This window comes from Lineus longissimus, chromosome 1, assembly GCF_910592395.1.
Source record: "Lineus longissimus chromosome 1, tnLinLong1.2, whole genome shotgun sequence".
Classification (NCBI taxonomy): Eukaryota; Metazoa; Nemertea; class Pilidiophora; order Heteronemertea; family Lineidae; genus Lineus; species Lineus longissimus.
Window position 1 is genome coordinate 28,147,538 of NC_088308.1, and position 22,535 is coordinate 28,170,072.

The 22,535-nt window shown below is 42.5% G+C and overlaps 1 protein-coding gene across 4 annotated transcripts; it reads left to right on the forward strand.

The window, feature by feature from the left end:
- Positions 1-627: 627 nt before the first annotated feature.
- Positions 628-20,858, forward strand: LOC135495923 (transient receptor potential cation channel subfamily A member 1-like). Of its 4 annotated transcripts, none has more exons than XM_064784950.1 (30): positions 628-1,150; positions 4,208-4,367; positions 4,647-4,822; positions 5,046-5,153; positions 5,288-5,396; positions 5,751-5,860; positions 6,328-6,375; positions 6,622-6,648; positions 7,178-7,302; positions 11,906-11,954; positions 12,168-12,362; positions 12,654-12,677; positions 13,102-13,188; positions 13,502-13,584; positions 14,205-14,366; positions 14,626-14,737; positions 15,048-15,217; positions 15,563-15,707; positions 16,025-16,102; positions 16,341-16,411; positions 16,546-16,738; positions 16,954-17,076; positions 17,420-17,586; positions 17,790-17,850; positions 17,999-18,067; positions 18,224-18,397; positions 18,989-19,057; positions 19,238-19,351; positions 19,691-19,800; positions 20,183-20,858. In XM_064784950.1, exons 1-30 carry the CDS (start codon positions 962-964, stop codon positions 20,307-20,309), a joined length of 3,435 nt encoding a protein of 1,144 aa, XP_064641020.1. In that variant the 5' UTR covers positions 628-961; the 3' UTR covers positions 20,310-20,858. The 4 variants fall into 4 exon arrangements, with proteins under 4 accessions (XP_064641020.1, XP_064641028.1, XP_064641036.1 ...); XM_064784958.1 differs by lacking the exon at positions 18,224-18,397 and adding an exon at positions 18,445-18,618; XM_064784966.1 differs by lacking the exon at positions 12,654-12,677.
- The last annotated feature ends 1,677 nt before the right edge of the window (positions 20,859-22,535 follow it).

Consider the following 22,535-nt stretch of genomic DNA (forward strand, 5'->3'; position numbering starts at 1 on the left):
TTTTCCTGTCAGCAGACTTTCCAAAAAAAGAAAGCTTAATCAAACTTAACTAATGACATCTTTTTGTAACATTGCCATATTCTGAAGAAATCAGGTTGAATTTCTTGTAGTGCCCTTTTGATGCCTTTATGATTCTTTAATTATGGCCAATTCTAGCCCAGTTCAACACTTGAGATGCGATAGTTTGACCTGGGAAGGCTAGTATGGGTAATTAGATTACTTCAAACAACACGCGCCCGCATAGTCATTTCACACTGAGGTGTGGAAATAAGAAATTTTTTGAAAAGTCATCATTGGATAATGCTGTTAGGTTGTTGGAGTTTAAGTCAGCACAAACGGTTGAGTGAGCACACACTCTATTCTATTTAATATTGGACCTCGAAAAGGAACGCAAACCTGACACAACTTAATTAAGACACCAAGTCAATTCGACCTAATAGTCTCGTTATACATATAGAAGTAACTATTACCATGTTATGACAACAAACATAACTGTTTACAGTAGATTATCTGAACTCACTTAAGTTTACCCAACTATAGGCCCTACTAGGTGGCATAAAAAAGACAATATACTTTCGATTTTGAATAACTCCCAAAATATCTATCTTTTTATCACACCTGTTCCGTTGAAGCGGATATCATACTTCTTGTTGCCAGTTTGTATGAATTAAATATTAGTTATAGCCATTAAAACATTTTTTCTATGCAAGATACATGCGAAAAAGCTTGCGATCGTGTCCAAAGGTGTTCTAAACAGGACCCTCAATGCGCGGTGGAATATCATTATTGAATGGACTTTCGTGACCAATCGAATTCACTCACTGATTCGTCATTGTGGGACAATCTATATTTCAGTCACGAATCATGGACTAAGCGAGATCGAGTAAGGAACTTCATGAGGAGGGAAAGTGACTGAGCATCATTAGCAAGCAAGTGTCCCGGCCTTTCTCGAGGACACAGTATGGCTGGCAACTTTGCCGCCGTAGCCACGGTAAACAAGAAGAAACGGACTCGACGAGCGCTATCTAAAGGAGTCAGCTTTCAGAGACGCCCGAGCAGGGTTGGTCACGCGCCTGACTTAGATGGATGGGACAATGAGGCTTATGAGGACAATCTGTCATTACCGCATAATGCCATTCCTGTCACACAGGTAAGACGATTTACCACCGGGATTTTCCCCAATACAGTCGCGTACCTATTGTTCAACATGCTAAAGCTGTGTTCGAACGTTTGGGAAAGAGAATGGCGTTAGCGGGTGGGTGCGTGTGTCAAGATGCCCTTCCCCGTCATGTTGATAGGTTCTGTGACCCCCTCGAGATTTAACATCTCGAATGTCTCATCATAGTGCGGGTATGTTGTGGCGATGAATTGCAAATAAACGATTACTCATCTACTTCAAGAAATGATTATATACAGGTATTAGCAATCTTTAATAAATAACATGTGCTGTACATATTCAAAGACCTGCCTTTTTGCTTTAGAATTTCACTTATAACCCCATGAGCGGATCCCTTTCAATATCATCGCATATAGGTCTATAGGTGGGGTATCTTTGGAAGTTCCCAGTGGGGTATCTTCAGTGAACAGTTACGATTATAATGCAGTAACGATCACCCAAAGTTAAATAGTACACCACGCGATCTTATCCTATCTGTGTTTATAATACAATCGTGACGGATACGCTTGTCAAAAAACCCGGTCAAAAATCGCCGTTTTACAATGGAATATTTGGATTCCTTCAGAATTTGCTGATGGCAATTTCTGGCGACATCAGTCCCCTTTCGTCTGGGATACATACAGTCCTGTCGGGTTTATTTTGGCGTTTCAAATCAGCGACCATATGATCATGATTGGCCTACCAAAAGTAAGCGATATTTCGACGAGTCGATCACTTCTGAAAAAGTGAAATTTCCGTGTGTGGCGTTATGCCAGCCGACTGGCGAGGTCTTACACTCACTTTACAAGTTTGGTATTAAGTGTCGACCATAGGTACCGCCATTTTGGCTAGAACTTGAAATCTAAACGCAATTAAATCTCTTTCAAAACAAAGTGAATGGCACTTTCAGAGATCGGCAATTACTTCATTTTGAAGGCGTTCTAATTGATTTCGGATTTCAGGATATAGCCAAAATGGTGGGACATATTGGCAACCCTTAAATTGATCAGATCGATGTAAAAACCTTTGTGGTTAAGACGGTTGTCAGTTCGAAAAGCTGATATTTTAGGATAAATTGAAAGAGGTTATCAAGTGCTGTTTCTGTAGGGCTATTCCATGATCTACTTCAAGCTGGGCATGGCGTTTATGCCGTCATCAATGAAAGGTGTCGCCATTCAGCATGACGGGGTCTAGCGAAAGACAATGGCACACCATTCACCAAAGGCGACTGTTTGCAATGATATGCTTCAATGGAGTAATCTAATCTCGTGTTTATTTCTGCCACGCTGCTACCATGATGAATCACGCAAACAGGTCGCTGATGGAACCAGGGTTATAATTAAGAATGTCCCGCTGGGTCATGATTTTGTTTGATTAGAATAAATCTGCTGACTGAATAGTAATTATTTCATATAGACTTGCATTGATCCGAATCATGGTTTCATCATTACTAATCGTGTCCATAAATATTAACATATCACCTAGGTGTCCAGTGTCGGACATAAACATCACAAAACACCCAAATTGAAAAGCACCAGCGGGGAACAGGCCACTCTCCAAGTCCAATGCACACATGATATTCAAACATATTGTAGTATACCGCCTCACCACATGGGAACAAGCCACGGGTTCAGGTTGGATTAGGAGAATTGAAAGCTCTATCCGTTCGTAAGAACTGACCCCATTTCAAACCACTGGAACACAAATGTTTAAACCGGTATGATACAGATCCTTGAGTGCAAGAAGCTCCCTTTGCCGGTTGATACTTTTGAGTGTACTTTCCGTTTCTGAGAGTTGGAAATGAATGCGGGTGGGCCGGGAGTCTCTTCTTAGTTTTCCAGAGAACAACCTCCAAGGTTTTGAATCGGCATTCACCTCATTTTGAGTTCTAATTGCTTTAGGGTTTAAGTTCTAGCCAAAATGGGGGTGCCTAATGGTCAACCCTTACCAAGAGAAATACCAACAACCCTTGTAGTTTTTGGACCTATCAACACAGTGCCGGAACAACGGTACACCATTAACGTGACCGTATTGACCATAAACAACATTTCAGCAGACGATGTATGTCTTGTAAGGCCGTATTCCAATTAAAAACGTCCAATAAATACGCATTAACCACATTGGGAATACGCATTTACAATGAAAAAAAGTGGGATAATTCTCTCACTTCTAGTAGGTAAAACTAGTGTGAACAATATTTTTAACTAGCATATTCGCATGCCTTATAAAAGACCAAACTTTACATACAAAATTATCGGTTTCCCATCAAATCAACTCTCAGCACCTTTTAGTGAGTCAGTGGAACATATATTATTCATTTTGAAGGTGTGGGAATCTCATTAACCATCCCGAGGTTACCAGCCCCTCTTTGTAATGCTTAGACTTCCTGCGAGATCAGGAGTGGTCGTTTTGATTTGTTATGTTTAGGTCTGTTAAATTAATTATGGGGCGGAACCTTGGCTTGATGGCCAAGCCACAGCATTACTGTGCTCACCAGGCTTAGACGAGGCAATACAGTATATTCACGAAAATTTACTGTCAATTAGGACAGAAATCGACCGACATTGAACCATAAACCACCATTCCAACCACAGATTGGTTCGCATTTTTCAGAATGAAACTTGATGCCGGAAACGATTATCTGGTGGACATTTCAGAGAGAAATAACAATATTTTTCCAAAGAGTAAACCCTCCAAACGAATTTTCTGTTTTGTTGTTATTGCCAAGTAGGAGTACACTTCCGTTGTGGTCGGTTGTTAATGGTGTGCACCGAGCCGTTGTTAATGGCCGTACTCTATGCACGTATCGAGATTTGTTCCTAATTATCTCACGAATCGAAGTCATGTTTGACAACTACTACATGAGCCGAAGGCCTGACGATTCCTCCGGTTATTAAAGAGGTCGTTAATGTGCACTGAACACAGTAATATTCAAACTTTTCAAAGGGGTATCGACGCCGAATTATCAATGTTTATCAATCATTGCAACTTGTTCACAATCCCATCGCCCACTGTGATCAATACCTATACCTCTATATTACAATTCTGTAGGCTGCAAGAGAGGGCCTGGTTGATGTCGTCCAGTGTCACATCCAGAATAACCCAAGATGTGTCTTCACTCGGGAAGATGGGAACGAATGCACTCCTCTCCATCAGGCGGCCAGGTTCAACAGGGTGTCCGTTGTTAATATGCTACTAGAGGCAGGAGCAGGTGGGTGGCAGAACAATCTACGTATATTTTGATGATATTTCTTTCAATAGGAACATCACTTTGCAAAGGCCACTCTTCCACGCCACATGCTTTATATCGGCGTCTTTGTGATGAGCAAGAGAGCTATCTCATGCACACACTTTATGGATACCGGAAGTTTTATTCTGTATTTGAAATAGATCAACTTAAAGTCATGACTAATCTTGGTTGAGCCCCATAAAATCTTTTCCCGTCGATCATTTGACCAATATTGATTGAACCGGCCATCTGCCCTTTCAGAGGCGAATGCGAGTGAGTCAATGGGCCTGACTCCTCTTCACCTATCGGCTAGATACAACTCTGCCGACTCCGTCCAGGCCCTGATCAAATACGGTGCCAGTGTGAACGCCCGAGACCAACGTGGTAAAACAGCCGTCCACTACGCCGCCAGGAGGGGCTTCAACTCGGTTGTGAAGGTCAGCATCTTTATCAACTGAATTATTTGGTAACCACCACCTTTGTTGACTATACCGGTGGCGCCGAACTGAGCGCTTGTTATTAAATCTCAGCAATCACCCAACTCACCTATGGAAATCATGAGTAAAGAATTGTCAGTGTATGACTGGTCACACTTCTTGTTTATATAGCTGAAGCGTGTCTTTACCTGATATCAAAACACATATTTCTTCCTTTTTTCAGGAACTGTTGTCCCCTGAGGACTCGAATGTCAACATCCAAGATGACGATAAGATCACGCCACTACACGAGGCAGCAACGGGAGGGCAGAAGACCGTCTGCGAAATATTGGTACGTCTCATGATGAAAAATGCTGACCTAAACAAAAACTTCAGCCCTTTCAGTCGAGGCGGTATCTACGATTGGTGAAAATTTAGGATGCGGTCACTGAAAGCCTAATCACCCACCGACTTTTTTCTTCACAGGTCGAAAAAGGCGCTGATCCATGGTCACGTGACGTGAGTGACATCACTCCACTGATCAACGCAGCTAGTGTCGGAAGCGTAGAAGTCATTAATGCCTTGTTAGAAGCTGGTATGTTGAAAACTAGATTATATTAAATGAAATAGCACCGAACTGGAGGTGTTGGTTGTTTCTCCAAGATGCTGTACATTCGTGACATCAAAAATCAAATGTTGTAACCATGATTTTAGAATGACCAACTATACTGCAATCCGGGAAGAATAAGGTGTTGTTATGTTAATACACAGGGATTTCATCTTTCTCTCACCAAAATGATGAATGGTTTTGAAAATGATATCGGGGAAAAACTTACAGTAAAGCGGTACTTCAAGCGATCAACTCTCCTGCTTGCAAGTTGTGGTTGGGACAAGTATAGAGATAAAGCTGTTTGTGACACTTTCCTTTAATCGTTTCTCGTCCATCCAGTCTCTAAAGACTCTCTAAAAGATGAACCCAAACAGGCAGAGTACCTGTCATTGGTGGATGACGAGGGAAGTAATGCTCTCCAGACGGCAGCACAGAACGGACATCTGAAGGTGAGGACCCATCTCAGTCAAGAGGTCCCTGTAAATGCCGTTGGATCTCAGATTCGGGTTAGCCGCAGTCCGATGTTTTCTTTTGCTCGTTCCTAACGGTGTTGATAAACTGAGTGGTTCAGGTATCAGTAGCAGATAACTGCCCCCTTCTAGGAAAATATGTCCTTACCTTTTGTTGACGGATTAAGGTTCGGTATAGAGACACAAGACTTTCAATAGCCAAAGATGAAAAGCGCATTGTAGAATCTTTTGTCCGCAAGACACTCTGTCCTAAGACAGATTTTCCTACAACTTCGATAATTTGATATCGGACTTCTGTAAATGTAAAGAGACGTCTATAGCAATATTGGAGTTTCAAATTGACGGCAAAGGACAGGGTTTCTGAAAGGTACACGAAAGGTCAAAACCATCCACAAAGGATGACCTCTCCCAACTTAATGTTGCAAAATAACATATCTCTCTTCCAGGTGGTGGAACTCTTGTTGTCGAAGGGCATCGATATAAACTCAATGAAGGTGAGCTTCGTTTTCTCTGTCTTAGGGAAAGCAGCACGAATACTTTACTTTCAGTTTCATGAGCAAAATGTACGACCTACATGCATATCAGTGCCATCTTGCTTTCTGTAAATTTACAAAACAACGTCGAGGTGACAAAATCATCTTCGTGAAGTTCGGCTCTTGTCTGGGAGTGGAGACATTGGAAAGAGAAAAGCTTTTTTTTTCATTTCCATATTGAGTGAACTCTCTCTTTGTCTCTATTAGTCTCATCGCCGGCGCACCGATAAGAAGGTAAAGTCCTCACCATCCTTCCCTCTTCGTGCGTTTGTTTGGATGTATGTTCTGTCGTAATTGAGTGCTGTGTTTGTGTTTTAACCCCTTACTCGTCAAATCTAACCAGAATTACTCTAACGTATGTATCATATACATGGCTATCTATCATTTTGGTTTAACCAACCGAACCAAAGAAGATTTCATCTGAAAAGTCTAAATGTGAGGGAGTAGGCTTCCATGTGGCATTGTGGCATGGGTTGTAATCTTAGTCGCAGCTAGAGTTGTATTTTCCTCATCATGGCAGAAGGAGCTATCCGAGAGGGGCCATTTTGACTTTATAGACCACATTAGCCTAAGTGATGAAATAAGATCACAGTTATATATATGAATACCATTTAATGTTGTGGCGTGATAGTGTGCCGTTTGCATGTTTGCCGAGTTCGTGTGACCAACTACACCTTCACAAACCTGGTTTCACCAGTCTTAGAACAGTCAAGCTTAGTTCTGTAAAGCTTGTTACTATTCAAAGTCACCGTTCTGATTGCAGGTCAATAAACAGACAGCGCTGCATGTTGCCGTCACAAACGGGTTCAAGGAAATTGTTGAATATCTTTTGAAACAAGGAGCAGAGGCTAACCCACGTGACACAGAACAAATGACCCCCATACACAGGTAAGCACAGAGAGTTCTATCTAACCAAGTGTCAAACCCACGACCTTCTGGTTTATAGCTCCAGCTAGGAAAATGACCATTTTCATATCGAATTTGGTGTCTATGAATATGGTCAGACCATCATTAAGGCATTGTTCCCTTCGTCATCGCAATGTTTATGGCTGGTAATCAACTGTTTGTTTCTCTCCTTGCCTTTGTGATTGACGTTTCACGCATCGTAGAGCGTGGCCAAAAAGTGACCAAAAAATAGGAAGAACAAAGACACTTCTTTTCGACGTATAAAACAACATATAAAACAACATGTCGAATGAGGAATGGAAAGAGCACACATATGGAAAAGAAGATGTTTGTGGCGTCCATAGTAACAGTAGGTTAACACTGATTGGACAAGGCGTGAGGCGGTGGGTTTTTTTTGCTTTTACGCTGCACCCCAATGACTTGCACGAAAACAACCCTAAAATCACATGCGTTGTGAATTTCATCTGAAACAGCGTCAAATATCATTCACCGATGTCAGGAGGCAATAACTGAGGATTAAGATTATTTTGATATATATAGGGCCCCGGTATATATGTAGGTATCATTAGCAAGGTCGCAATCAGTAACCTCTCCAAAGGTAACGGGTATAAACTCAAATGGAGGCGGTTAAATGCTGATTTTGTGGCTAACATAATCGCATTCTTGACTGTTTGCGCCACAATCACGGCATTGATGATTTTTAAACCAATTCGGCAATGTAAACCGCAGAATTCACTTACCTTTTGAAGAAATGCTACTGCACTACGCTTGGAGTCCAACGACTGAAATGGTTGTTGGTTCAGGCAAGGTTTAATATTTGTAGCCAGGTCTAGTAGGGCTTATTCTGGATGTGTGTCGGGTTATTGATCACAAAGCTCTCATGAATGCTTGGAAATTCTGCTTCGTCACTGCACTGTCTGCAAAATTCCATTGACCTTCGACTTCAACTTCAACCTGTTACTCTTACTCACTTGATATTCTTCAAGTGGTAAGGATAGGTATGCATCTGGATGACAGGGCCCGGTGTGCAAGGGATAGTAGTCCTAGGGCTGATAGTCCGTGTAACAATAGCCCGCATTGCTAAATGTTTTGGTTAGGGTTAGCGGTACTATAGATCATGCTGCTTAATTGGTCAAATACAATGCTACCGGACTATGACTCCAGGGGGACTATATCCGCTGTCACACCGGATTTGAGAAGCCAGGATTTGTATTCTGGATGAACTGGCATGGATTTAGGACTAGAATTCCTCACATGCATTTGTGATGGACTCTATGATTTAGAATAGCATAATACACGCCTCTGGAATTTTATCCTTTATCTCTTTGAGGATCCTAGGGTTCATTTCGTCAACCGGGATTCTTGTCTGGTTTATTCAAGTTCGTAAGTCTTGCTTACTTCCTCTACCTTGAAAACTATATCATTAATTTCCCCCAGGTTGTGCGGTTTGGACATTGGCATGTTGGACAATTCTTCCTTCGTGAAAACACGATTATGCGTTTTTAATCGGCTTAGGTCCAGAGGAGATTCACCAAATTAATAACAGGAATGAGTGATCTAACATACTCAGTGAAAGGCTAGAGTCACTAGATCTCTTCAGCCTCAGACATAGGAGAGAGGTGATTTGATAAGCTTGTTCCAAATATTACATGAAACGGATTTGGCGAACTATCTGTGTGGCGGCGACGCATTACTCTCCGTATATAGGATCATGAATTTAAAGACAGACGACGTATCTGTACTCTGATATTTCCTTTAATTAATCATGCATTGCGTGAAAGATATTGTAAAACATCAGCAGCTTCAGGGTAGGGTTCATATCATTCAGCGGTTTCACAACGCAGCTGGACTCCCTGACCGGGGCAATCCATTGCGTCATCTTAATTTGGTCTCCTTATGGACTGCCACAAAAAGCGGGAATTCGTGCAACTGGACGATTAGCCAATGGACATTGCTTTAACGAAACTGTAAGTGCATTTTCTGTCACCGAATCAGAATATTCGACGTATACCGCTCTGGCATTAATAGCGTAGCTGATATTTATACACTTCTTTCCCATACTGCATATCTCCCATGGTTTAGATGGTACACGCACGCACAGCGCTGTATCGTTAGTTGACCTACAATGTACCTGTGAATAAACATCAAACAACACGATTCATGGAGTATGAAGATGACAAATCGCTGTTGGCTCTAACACGTGAACAGGGTATCAATCTCTTTGTTCCAAAAACATTAACAAATAAGGACAAAAGGTTTCAAAATCAATAAGAAAATATGAAGCGGACGGAAGAAAGAACAGATGACAAGGACCTAATAAATATGTCCATAACATCTCTGAAACAAGGCCTATTACTTCATGACTTTGCCAGGCCAATATATTTGTACTACATGCACATATCCACTCCAGGCTTCAGAATTATGTATGTCTGAAGTCTAGCTTGTGTCTGCATGCGATTTGATATCATATTTACGAAATTCGGTTGATTTGTCGTGAAACCGGTAGCGCATTTTAGAGAACCCACTGCGGTCATAGGCTTTCATACTTTCAGAGATGCAGTTTCAAAGTTGAGTTGGTGTCTTTCAGAGTTGAAACTGTTTCAGAGTTGATCCGTAACAGACGTAGGCCTATCAAGGGCGGAGTGCCCCAACCCAAAGGAGAATCCTTGTAGAAGATGTCCCTGGTCGATATTACAGTTACAGGGATAGTCTCCTCTGAGGGGGCAGGCCAAAGGAGAATCCTTCTAGAAGATGTCCATGTTCGTCATTGCAGTTGCATAGATAGTCTCCTCTATGGGGGCAGGCCTGGTAGAACCCACACCGTGGATGACATGGCATGCAGTAGGCCTATCAAGGGCGGAGTGCCCCAACCCAAAGGAGAATCCTTCTAGAAGATGTCCCTGTTCGTCATTGCAGTTGCATAGATAGTCTCTGAGGGGGTAGGCCTGGTAGAACCTATCCTGGTTGAGATGGCATGTAGTAGACCTATCAAGAGCAGTGCCTCATCCCAAGAGAGAATCCAGACGGAGGAAAGAACAGATGACAATGACCTAATATGTCCATAACATCTCTGAAGCAAGGCCTATACTTCATGACTTTGCCAGGCCAATATATATGTACTACATGCACATGTACATTGTGTCTTTTATCCAGGCTTCAGAATTATGTATGTGTGAAGTCTAGCTTGTGTCTGCATGCGATTTGATATCATATTTACGGAATTCGGTTGATTTGTCGTGAAACCGGTAGCGCATCGACCCCACTGCGGTCTTAGGCTAACTAATCATCAAAAGAAACCAAGGTGATCATTAATAAAATTATTCCAACCACAGGTAGCATCGTTGTCGAACAAACCGTCCCGGGTATACCACAATCTCCACTCAACCCTACCCGGGTGACCCGGTATAACGCAACATCCTAACAACATATCACGGACCAACCCGGTATAATGCAAACTTCATCCAACCCTACCCGGGCCGCTACGTAGCGCCCCGGTACAACGCAATCTCCCGACAACCTATCACGGAGCGGCCCGGTATAACGCCAACACCATCCAACCCTTCCCGGGCCGCTACGTAGCGCCCCGGGACAAAGCTATCTCCAAACAATCTGTCCCGGGCCGCGTCGTAGCGACCCGGGTCACTATCTAGGCCTATTTTACTGCTGGGGTAATTAGCGCTACCTATCAATGTGCACCGGGCCTAGAAATTCTTTGTGATTACGACCATTTGACATGGAGTTTTATCTTATTTTGTACCGGGAGTCGACCTTATGGACTGTAAGAGCCGTGGTGATGGACTTTTGTTCCACTTTGACCGTGGGTCGCAGATCATTTGATAGGGGCAGTACCGGTATTGGTGTTGGTAGACATATGCCGAATCCCAGAAATAATAAATCCCAATCCATTTAATAGACTGTTTGTACTGAACAATATGTAATGTACTAGTTGGATGTTTGATAAATCATTGCAAATGACAGGATAATGAGATGACATAGCCATGTCTGCCTAATGATACTGACGTTAACGATGTACATAATTATTTTGTGCATATTTGTCAACATAACGGTAATAGAATGCTGCGGCACTTTGTTCATTGACTACTCAATCATCCGCTCATATCACGTGGAACATTCAGACACTGGGAATAGCGTGACTGAATCTAATGTTGTACGTCCAGATAAGCACAGTAGGCCTACTGATCAGATGACATAAACACAGAATGATGCCATTTTCAAGGTTTTAATATGCCAAATGTGTATAAGCAACAAATAGTTCCGTAGCAATTAATGCCGAGTTTCCACATTGACCAAGGTTACGGATAATATTCTAGAACAGAGTAATCAAGAGATAGCTTGCTATGTGTTCAAGATGAAACTGTTAGACCCTTTGTTCAGTGCAGTTGGTCCTGTTGTCCCCTCAACATTGGCTACCACTTGATAGCATTTCAAGAACCCGGAATGAGTTTAAAGTAAGGATGTTCTGCATGTAAGTGGCAAGGTATCACGCGAACCTACCTTTGGTTTAGAATTGTATCCATTCACTTTACAATGTAAATATATTATTATTTTCCCCTATTTCCCCCAGAGCTGCCCTGCATGGACGAGAGGACACGATACAGACTATCATGAAACATGTAAGTAACAGTTATGCATTTCGATTTGGTTTTCGTGTGGGAGATGATACGAACTTGAAATACCACCCGAGCTATAACGTGTTGCTTGTCTTCTCGTACTACTACACCAGTTTATGACAGTTTCGAACTGGGCCGGATCATGAGAGCAATTTCATCAATTTCATCTAACTGTGTAATCCTAATAATCTCATCACGACATACCTTGCTTACCAGGGCGGAGACCTTAATGCCATGGACCGGGACAACCTAACTCCACTGCACTGTGCCTGCTGGAAGGGTCACCCAGTAACGACCAAACTTCTCGTAGAGAATGGAGCACAGTTTTCTGCCGTGGATACTTCATTGAGGACGTGCTTGCATTGGGCAGTCCAGAATGGACAGTATGACGTCTTACAACCAGTACTCCAGGTAAAGATACTGTTATACGAGAGTAATCTACAATATGGATGTAACATTTCATGTGAAATACAGGTCCAGCCACATAGGACAGCAGTGTGGTTTCAGGATGACTAATCCACAGCTCTACATTTATATTGACCTGTCATCACTGGGCATCAGTCCACCTCCTTTGCGTCGCATGTCATTGGTCAACGACGTTAAATTGGTGTGAAACTCTAGAACACGTACAAAAGCTGTCAATATGGCGTCTGCCAGATCATTTAAGTACAAAATACTCATGTTTAAGATCTTTATGTTAAGGGAACCCATGGTCACTTTGAAGAGGTGAGAGGGCATGTTTTATTGTCTCGATGTATCTTTGGTTGATTCACTGTCACATCTCATTTCTTCTACATTTCATTTTAAAAGTTAGAGTTATTATACACATGAATATTTAAGGCTAGCATGCTGCTTAGGCTTGTATCTGTATCTTCTTCTCAAAGCTGAGTCTCTGTGCACATTGAGATCTGACAGCAAGACACTGCACATTGTCTATAGTTAGTCAAAGCCCTTGATTCTCACGACGTAGGCAGAGAGTTTCTAGCTTACGTGGATCCGATTCAAAGTCAGAATTAATCATTGCAGTTAAATGTTCCTTGTCCTAAGACGGTACCTTGGTTGATAACTATAACTGAGAGAAACACCATGTACGGATAATGCTAACAGACATTATGAGTAAATGAAACCTTTGCTGGTGCCTTCCTTTCAGATGAATGGTGCCAGGACAATAGTGGACTGGAAGGACAACATGGACCAGACTGCCCTCCATTATGCTGCAGCCATCGGGAACACAGCGGTAAGCATGTCATCCTGCCTCATTCCACCTTCAGGAGAAGCAGGGGCCATTGCCTTACCTTTAAAAGTAACTTGATCTCAAAGAGATCAGTAGCATCTAGGTTTGCATCAAAATAATTTGCCAGCTCTTCAATTAACGAGCTGCAACAAAGCGTCCGGGTATTGTAGTTCGTTCAATATCGTGTTGACTTTGAATGAATCGACACTTTCAGTATTGGCCATTTTATCGTCACCAACACAAAGTTGGCGGCCCGGTTCGCCTTCGGCCCGGTTCATCTTCCACATTCGTTTAATGTGACCATATTCTATCTCAGATCCTGCAGCGATTGCTTGAGTTTGGTGCGAATCCTTCGCAAACCGACCTGGAGGGGAAGACACCTCTTCACATAGCCAGCGAGTAAGTACAACTTCTTTTTACCGTGAAATGAAACCAAAAAAGAAGTTTTGAAAGCGTTTATTAGCAGCCAACAGATATTTCATATTAGCGTAAGTTTTACATTCATGACATTGACACATAGTCAGTTTTACATTGATAACATAGATATATAGTTAAGTTCTACATTGACGATGGCGTAGATGCATTGCAAGTTCTACATTGACGATGGCGTAGATGCATTGAAAGTTCTACATTGACGATGGCGTAGATGCATTGCAAGTTCTACATTGACGATGGCGTAGATGCATTGCAAGTTCTACATTGACGATGTCGTAGATGCATTGCAAGTTCTACATTGACGATGGCGTAGATGCATTGCAAGTTCTACATTGACGATGTCGTAGATGCATTGCAAGTTCTACATTGACGATGTCGTAGATGCATTGCAAGTTCTACATTGACGATGGCGTAGATGCATTGCAAGTTCTGCATTGATGATGGCGTAGATGCACAGACAGTTTTGCATTGATGATAACATGGATGCATAATTTGCAAGTGGAACCACAGGATGTTCAAATGGTATAGTGTTGAAGGTTGACAGTCCTAACCCTGTGAGCAATATATCTGTGTCGTTTTTTTAGAAAGGGCAACATTGGTTGCGCTGAGAGCTTGGTAGCAGCCAGCAAAGGCGAGCTGAACGACCCGGATGTGGACGGTATGTCTCCTCTTCTCCTGGCGAGCTCCAATGGTAACAGACAGATGGTCAAGGTTCTTACAGCACTTGGGGCGGATAATTCGACGAAGTAAGTGAAAAGGACCTTATGATGCTTTCTAAAGGGTTGATTGGAATTCTTAACAATTACACGATGACCACGGCATAGTCTATAGATTGAAGAGGAAGTCATTCATGCCGAGGGAACAAGCAGTTATACAGAGACTCAGCATTATTGACGTGGGTCTCCTTCATCTCAGTGTGGTGACATGATGACATGTATCATAATGCTGTTAAGATTTGAAGTTATGTCTGTTAAATCCAATATAATAACATTATTGTTTCTTCAGAGACGACCAGAAAAGGACAGCTCTGATGCTGGCAGCTACGAATGGGCACTCTTCTGTCGTATCCATTCTCGTGGATGACCATGCCGATGTCCACGCCACTGACAGATACAAGGTTACTATTGCCAAGTCAGTCGAACAGTTCATTCCATCACTGAGCATTGTTGAAGGTCAAATGCGGAAACAACAATCATTTATGACTACGTATATATATGAACCATGTTGAGAATGGCTGTGCGACTGCCCAATTTCGAAATGTTAATAAAACAATACGTCGCGCAACTTGATAAGTCTATGTCAGTTAATAATAAAATTAAGTTTGATTCTGACAGGCGACATCATCACCACCATCAGCATGTCTAACGGTGACAATACCTGAAACCATATACGTTTTGAATACGGGTAGCTTTTTTCTGTTTTTCAAGAACACAGCGCTTCACTACGCATGTGCCAACAACCAAACCCAAACCGTGAAGCTTCTATTGGCGAAGAAGGCTGACGTTATAGCAAAGAATAACAAAAATGATACCCCGCTGGACCTGGCGATGCAAAATCTATCGAATGAAGCAGCCATTGCAATTCTACAGAGTGACAAGTATGTCTTGATTCCTAATCTGTTATAAACTAAGTTCCTCAGTCTCCCGGTATTCTCAGAACAGTTAAACCCCTGACGCCCTAATACATAAGGAGACCTAATAAGGAGGACACAATGGGCAGCCAGGGGAGTCTAGGAACAGTTGGCTTTACCGAAGTAACCACAAACTCGCCCGGTTTTGCACTTGTTTCCAATAATGACGGTATTGGTTCAGTTCGCACGTTCGTGGTTGGTTCTTTGTAAAGAGTAGATACGAAGACAGTTGGTCAGCTTGTAGAAATCTCTTCGCGATACAAAGCCTTGATACCCATTTTCATTGCCTAACTCACCGGATTTTACTGACAGGTGGCGGAGAGCAATGGAAGCTCGAGATAAGAAGGGCAACACCCCGATGAAGAAGTTGATCAAGAGGCTACCTGAGGCAGCGAAGGTGGTGATGGATCAGTGTGTGAAAATCTCATCTGATGACCCCGCAGATATAGACCTTGAGGTAGCCTTACAAAGTCAATCTACCAGTCAGGTTCCCAGAGACCAATGAGAAACGTTGCTTTTATAAATTGCACAGTAACTTCCACTATCTGCATTGCAGTCTGCCTAGAATTGAGGTACCGTACCGGTATGGTAGGATTTATCCTTTCTTCCTGTAGTTTTTTGGGCTACGGCGTTACAACCAATCGTGTCCTTTCCCTTCCTGATAAGCAAAAAAACTAGCTTATCCTTGGCCGTTTCAAAGATATCCAAGAGGAGGCCAAGGCTGTTTGGGTTTTTATGCTTCTTCACATTCATGATCAGCTACCTTCCTTCCAGATGACCTTCCAATACAAGTACATCGATCCAGGTCCTGATGACCCGATGTGTAAGGCGAAACGATGGCTAGCTTTGGAGGTAGGCGCTCACTCACTTCCATTCACAGGAATCGCAATGTCTGTCTCGTTGACGGACATCATCTTGTAGGGTTTCGTCGCCGAGCTTCTTTAACTAAAGATTGCCAGTATCAGTTAAAACCGAATGTGGCAGATTCAGTCATTTTTCAACCTTCTTGGCAAAAGTTGTAGTAGAAAGCACTTGTCGATTCCCTTTGAGAACTTTAATAGTTTGTTTCTCTTTCTCTTTTGACTTTCAGACGATGGCAAAATATGGACGGCGGGATCTTCTGTCACATCCTCTCTGTCAAAACATACTCACTGTCAAATGGTAAGTGAAACTCTCATCAAATAGTGCGACAAAACAACTTTTAGGGCAATGGATGGCTTTAGCGTATTGTGACTCTTATTGCCATTGACATACATGTACTTATTTTCATTTCGTTACTCTCGTCCCTTTTGCAGGCAGAAGTTCGCCCGCTACCTGTTCTATCTGAACCTGCTGACCTACATCGTGTTTGTCATCATGATGATGATATTCATCTTCACAGTAGCGACACCTATTAGGACTGTCAACATAGACAACGTGAATTACTGCCCTATCACTCTTCCTGCAGATCAAGCCAATAATACGACACTTCTCAACTTCTACATAGCGGTGGGTACACATCTTCCCCTCAGCGATTGTCCTTTGGAACATGGTGTTAACGTGTCCTGCTGAGGATAAACATTGGTTGACCATTATCTCTATTGAGAGACATCGGTAGAGATTGCCACAAACATGCTTACCATTAGCTTGGTCCTGTATACTCCTCCCTGAGGTTTGCGCTTTGTAAATGCCTGAAATCCACAACTTACTGGTCTTCTTTTCAGAATGGCCAGTTGACCTGGGAGCAGCGAGCCTACCACGATGGTTACCACGCTGCGCTGTGTGGCTTGTGTCTGACAATAGCATTCATCTTCTTCATCAAGGAGGTGGTCGTGCTGGTCAAATCGGTAGGTGACAGTATTCAGTCAATTGTATTGGTATCATTTGCAAGAAGATTTAGAGATCAGAGATCAATTGTACAAGTTTGTACCGTCGCAAAGCGTTCTTTCTAGCTGAGGCTATGCTTCTGAACAGAAGGATTGCAAAACAGGATTGATCGATCAACGGCCCAAGAACATTTCCTGTCTCAAGATGAGCATTCCTACCTAAAGCTAAGACATATCTCTCGCAAAGCCCAACTCCCAGTCAATGGTTACGCCAATTGAACGTTTTTCGCAAACGAAGTCGGTCCAAACTGCAGCAACAATATCTCCCACAGCTATATGCTCATGTGAGTGTCCTTTCTTCTAGGGCTATATCTACTTCTTCGAGGTGGGCAACTGGTTGGCCGTGATCCTGATAGCCTTCACGGTTGCCGCTCTGTCACCACCCATGTATGCACCTTGTCTGTGGCAGTGGCGATGCGCCTGGATTGCTACCTTTACGAGTTGGATCAACTTCACAATGTACTTAAGGAGGTACGTAGAACGTAACCTCAAAACATGGCCTAGCCTACGGGAAGGAATTTGTAGGCATTCCGTCGGTTGAATTTCGAGTTACTGATGAAGTTAAACGACAGTAGTCGGGAGACATGACTTATCACTTGTTTTGAATCATACTTTTTCCTTGCCTGCTCATTTGACTGTTTTCGCTGACAGTTTACCCAATCCTTTACTTCCAGAATCGATGGTGTCGGTCTGTACGTGATCATGTTCACAGCAGTTATCAAGAGTATGGCAAAGGTAAGAAAGTAACTCAAAAATGCTGTTTCACGATTCGTAGTTGGTGTGGTGTACGTATCCTGGATTTCTTGTCCCGAGTAATATTAAGTCAATCTCGACATGTGAACAACTTTCTCACCTTGAGTATAACCAATATTTCTTGTTCCAGATTGCACTGATCCTGTTCCTGTTAATGTTCGCCTTCGCCTCTGCCTTCTACATCGTCTTAGCAAAACAGGTAGGTAGGATACAAATCCATCTTCTCTTCTTCATGCTCATCTGAATGATGCGTCGTGGATCTTACAGTAGTTGACGAATGCACATTTAAAAACGACACACATATATAAGGTTGCACCATCACCTAGTCTCCTAACAGGTTACCCTCTTTTTCCAGGCTATCTGGGAGAACTTAGGTACCAACCTCGTCACCACCTTAGTGATGACTCTGGGCGAGATTGATTACTTCAACAACTTTGGAGACCAAAAGTTAGAACCGTTTAAGGCCGATGCATATATCCTACTGGTTTTCTTCATTTTCCTCTTGCCCATTATGATGATGAATCTAACGGTAAGATATATCACATATTGACTGTTTTCTGACGCTCTTTTTTCCAGGCTATCTGGGAGTCCCTAGGTACCAACCTCGTCACCACATTGGTGATGACTTTGGGCGAGATTAATTACTTCGACAACTTTGCAGGCCAAAATTTGGAACCGTTTAAAACTGATGCCTATATCCTCCTGGTCCTTTTCATTTTCCTCATGCCAATTATGATGATGAATCTTACAGTAAGTTGGTTGGGGAAACTCACAAGCTATTGGTATACCATTCGTTGGAAAGATTCTGACAGCACGTTCAGAATACATTACATATCTCATGATTGGTGTGATTGTGTAAGATACCTAACTTTGCCCAAAGATATCGCACAGTAACCCGAACAAGAGACAGAGAACTTAACTGATAGAACAGCAATGAATTACTCAACCACCTCCCAGCCATTATTAACATTAGCCAATGTCATTTATGAAAAGCAATTCTACACACACTAGAGTTGTTACACAATGTACGTTTTATGAGAACTGACTCACTGGTATTTTGTGTTTGCTTGAGTTAAAAGGTTTTAAGACGACGCTTACATGGTTCTTATGTCTTCTCCAGGTTGGTGTTGCTATTGGTGATATTGACAGCATCCAGAAGAACTCCTACATCAAGAGGTTAGAACTGCAGGTAAGAATCGAATTCACGGGCTAGACCCATTTGGTTCGAACTTTGGTCTACGTGCTCATCTTTGGCATAAACAAACTGTTGCATCGAAGTTATCTTAACCTGGAGCAGGCTTTGTATCGGGGCGACCCCTGTGAATCATGACCCGAGTTAGGATTTAATGACCTTGACCTTTGATTTCAGATGCACGTGATCAAGGACATGGAGGGTGACTTCCCAAAAGCTCTTCAACGGAAGCTCTGGAGGAAACAATACTCGGTGAAACCGAATAAAAGCAAAAGAACAAGATGGCGAAAGGTGTTTTGAAGGATTTGGTTTGCTATCGGTTTAATCGCCATGTTTACATGGTTTCTGTTCATGGGCTTCCATTGGTGTCACATGGTCAACCGCGCAGTTCCACGCTATCGGTGGGATGATACGTTTCTGAAGGTTAAGCTCGTGACCAGTCATCTCAGTGCAAATAAACTTTGATTTAACATACTAAATATATATACCGTTAGCTTCATGCATAGATCTGGCTCATGACTGATTTATGTGGCTTGCACTGGAAATATACCAGTAATGTCAAAAATGAGTATAAATATGGGAACATGTATGGAGAAGGATGACGCATGAATGCATGTATTTCCGTTGCAGTTCATGGTTCGTGTGTTCGGGTTGCCGACCACGACTGAGTTCATGCAAGACGATAGCGCGGGGGATTATGGAGAGGCGATCAGTCAGGAGGTGATGAAGCTCAAAACAAGGTATTAACAAACTTGGTTCAAGAGCGTGGTCGAGAAGATGCGGGGTTCGGTTTCATTAATGTAATAAAACTAGCTATCTTTAATGTCTGATTCCACTAAAGCTGGAACCCTTCGCTGTCATTTCCTTGCGTTCCAAAAGCTTTGTTGTCAGACCTATCATAATTACCTAAATCCTCTGAAAACAGTGCAGCTTCCCACGTTCACGCTGCTGAGGAAACAAGTTTAATAACTGTCATTTCTGCTTGATATATATGAGCCAAACATTTGTTCAGTCTCAAGAAATCAAGATCAATCAGGTGGTATATACGTTTGGCTAACTTTCATTTTCAAGACTGTAGGCGATAGACTGGAGTTATATTGTATGTATGTCAATTTGTTACAGGATGAGCTATGTGACCAGCCTCCTAGATCACCACAGCATCGTCCTTCATCAGATAGCCCAAAAGATGAATGTGGAGACTCCCGCTGCTCCGCCAGACACCTTGTCGCACAGCAGCGAGCTCTCGTAAGAAGAGGACATTCAAACACACTACGGCACTGGGAGTTGACTCATCGCTACTCCGGCCGTGTAGTCACAACTGCATCATTTCTAAATCATTTACCTACGTTTGCTGACTGTGCCGCGCCCATCAGGGTAAACGGCCGTCACAACTCGTACAACACGTACTCCACTAAATGTTAGGAACACAATACACATAGGAAGACCAACGTTGTTCTCGCCTCACTCGAATCTCTTATGGCGCTGTGCTTATTCGCTGCCCGTTGTCAGGGTGCAGTTTGTTGATCAAGTTCGGATGCCCGATAGGCAAATGACAATTCCATGACTGAATTTCAACCCATATCTACTGGCATGTAGCTATAGTTTTTGGTCGCGGGGGCTTTTGTCCATCCGTCGGTCTGAAAATCGGACAAAATGTACCTGAAAAACAAGCTTTTTGTGAGTGTTCTACGGCCCTGACCAAAGTGCTTCCATGCGATATCGGAACGGAACAACCCGTAGGTATAATTGTAGATGTCTAATTTTGTACGTATCTATTTGTTTACACAATGAAATAAAGTTACTTTTACCCAATCCGTACGGTGATTTCTTTCTTGGTGTCCGCAGTGTTGTGTATGGGTACCGTCTCCATTGACTATGTCCTTACCTGTCCTCAAAGACATGGTTTATTATCGAGGACACTACCGCAGCTTATACTGCAGCTGGGACAAAGATGTGTACCTAGAAAAATTGTGAACAGCGTAGCGGATTGAAGACTATTTTAATGATCTAATATACTGTAACCAACCTGGTTACTCTAAGATATATCAGAGAATCCATTGTCCCCACTCTGAGGAAAGACCCCAGAAACTCAAATACATTCCTAGGGCAGGTGTTCGTACCACACCGACACTGTCGGATCAACACATTCACACTTTGGGTGTAAATTAAGAAATTACCAGAATGTTCCCATATGGTTAAAGAGGTTAATGAATGAAAGCACCAGTTTAATGTTAAGCATGGTGAGGTTTGGTCCTTTCATCAAAGAGACTCGACCAAACCGTACCATACACGGGGGCGGAACCAGGATCCGATCGGGGAAAAGTACGAGTGGAGTTGATTTACGTAGGGAATCGATGATTCACTTTGTTCTATTTCATAGTGATTTGATGTGTACATAATCATCAGATATGTAATACAACATGACATGACATTATTACCTAATAGCAGGTATATCTCCAGATATATCAGCACGTTCGAGATTGGGACAAATCAAGTCAATGACAAGAACATCTGGAGGCGTAAATTGTTAGCCAAACATCTGCCAAGTAGGGCTAATTTGTATAAGGACTGTGTATTAATAGGAAAACACACACAAAGGGCTAGGTCTCCCTCTTTGTTGCATGTAGCCCGAGAAAGAGGATTTCCAAGTGGACGTGCTGCCTATTCTGCTGTAGATATACATGTACATGTACTTTCATTAGGAGCAGTGGATGCGTTGTAGGCGATACGATAAGGGCCACAAGGAGGAGGTCATCAAGTGATCAACACGATCGAGGATATAAAGAGGTCTGTGTCAAAGGTCGAGGAATGGGTACAAGTGACTCTATTGCTCTCTTTTCTTCATCTTCTTCTTCGGCATGCTCGGTACTCGGCAGAGCGTCGTCTAACGTATATCTACAGTGGTGTCAGTCTTAAAGGCAAGAACCAGATGGACCACAAGCCCATATTCAGTTTTGAAAAGTTGACCATGAGGTGTCTCTTCTATCCCACAACACATTGGAATCAGTCGCACCAAATCGAAGCAGGAACTTCTCTACTGGTTACCTAGCACACCCCATACCTCAACTGTATGAAAGAAGACTTAACACGCACATTGTTTTACTTGGCCTTACTTTCAAAACGGTTCAGAGCATTACCAACAATATGGGTGTTAACTATTCCTGTCAGATCAGGGTCCACTAGTCTGCATGTGCATGAATAGTTTTTAAATACAGCGTACTGACTGATATAATACTATTTAGTTTACCATCAACAAGTGAAAAGGCTGTATATATTTTTAAGGTGACATAATGGTGTAGGCCGATATTATTGCTAAACCATGACGGTGTACACACGAGTACGATTATGCATGTCAAAATGACCAAATATGATTATAACATGTCCTTACAGTCCCACTGTCAAAACATGCTCAAAAATAATCAGCGCAAATTGATTTTGTTTCCGCTTATTCGTGGGCTCATCCTCTGCAACATAC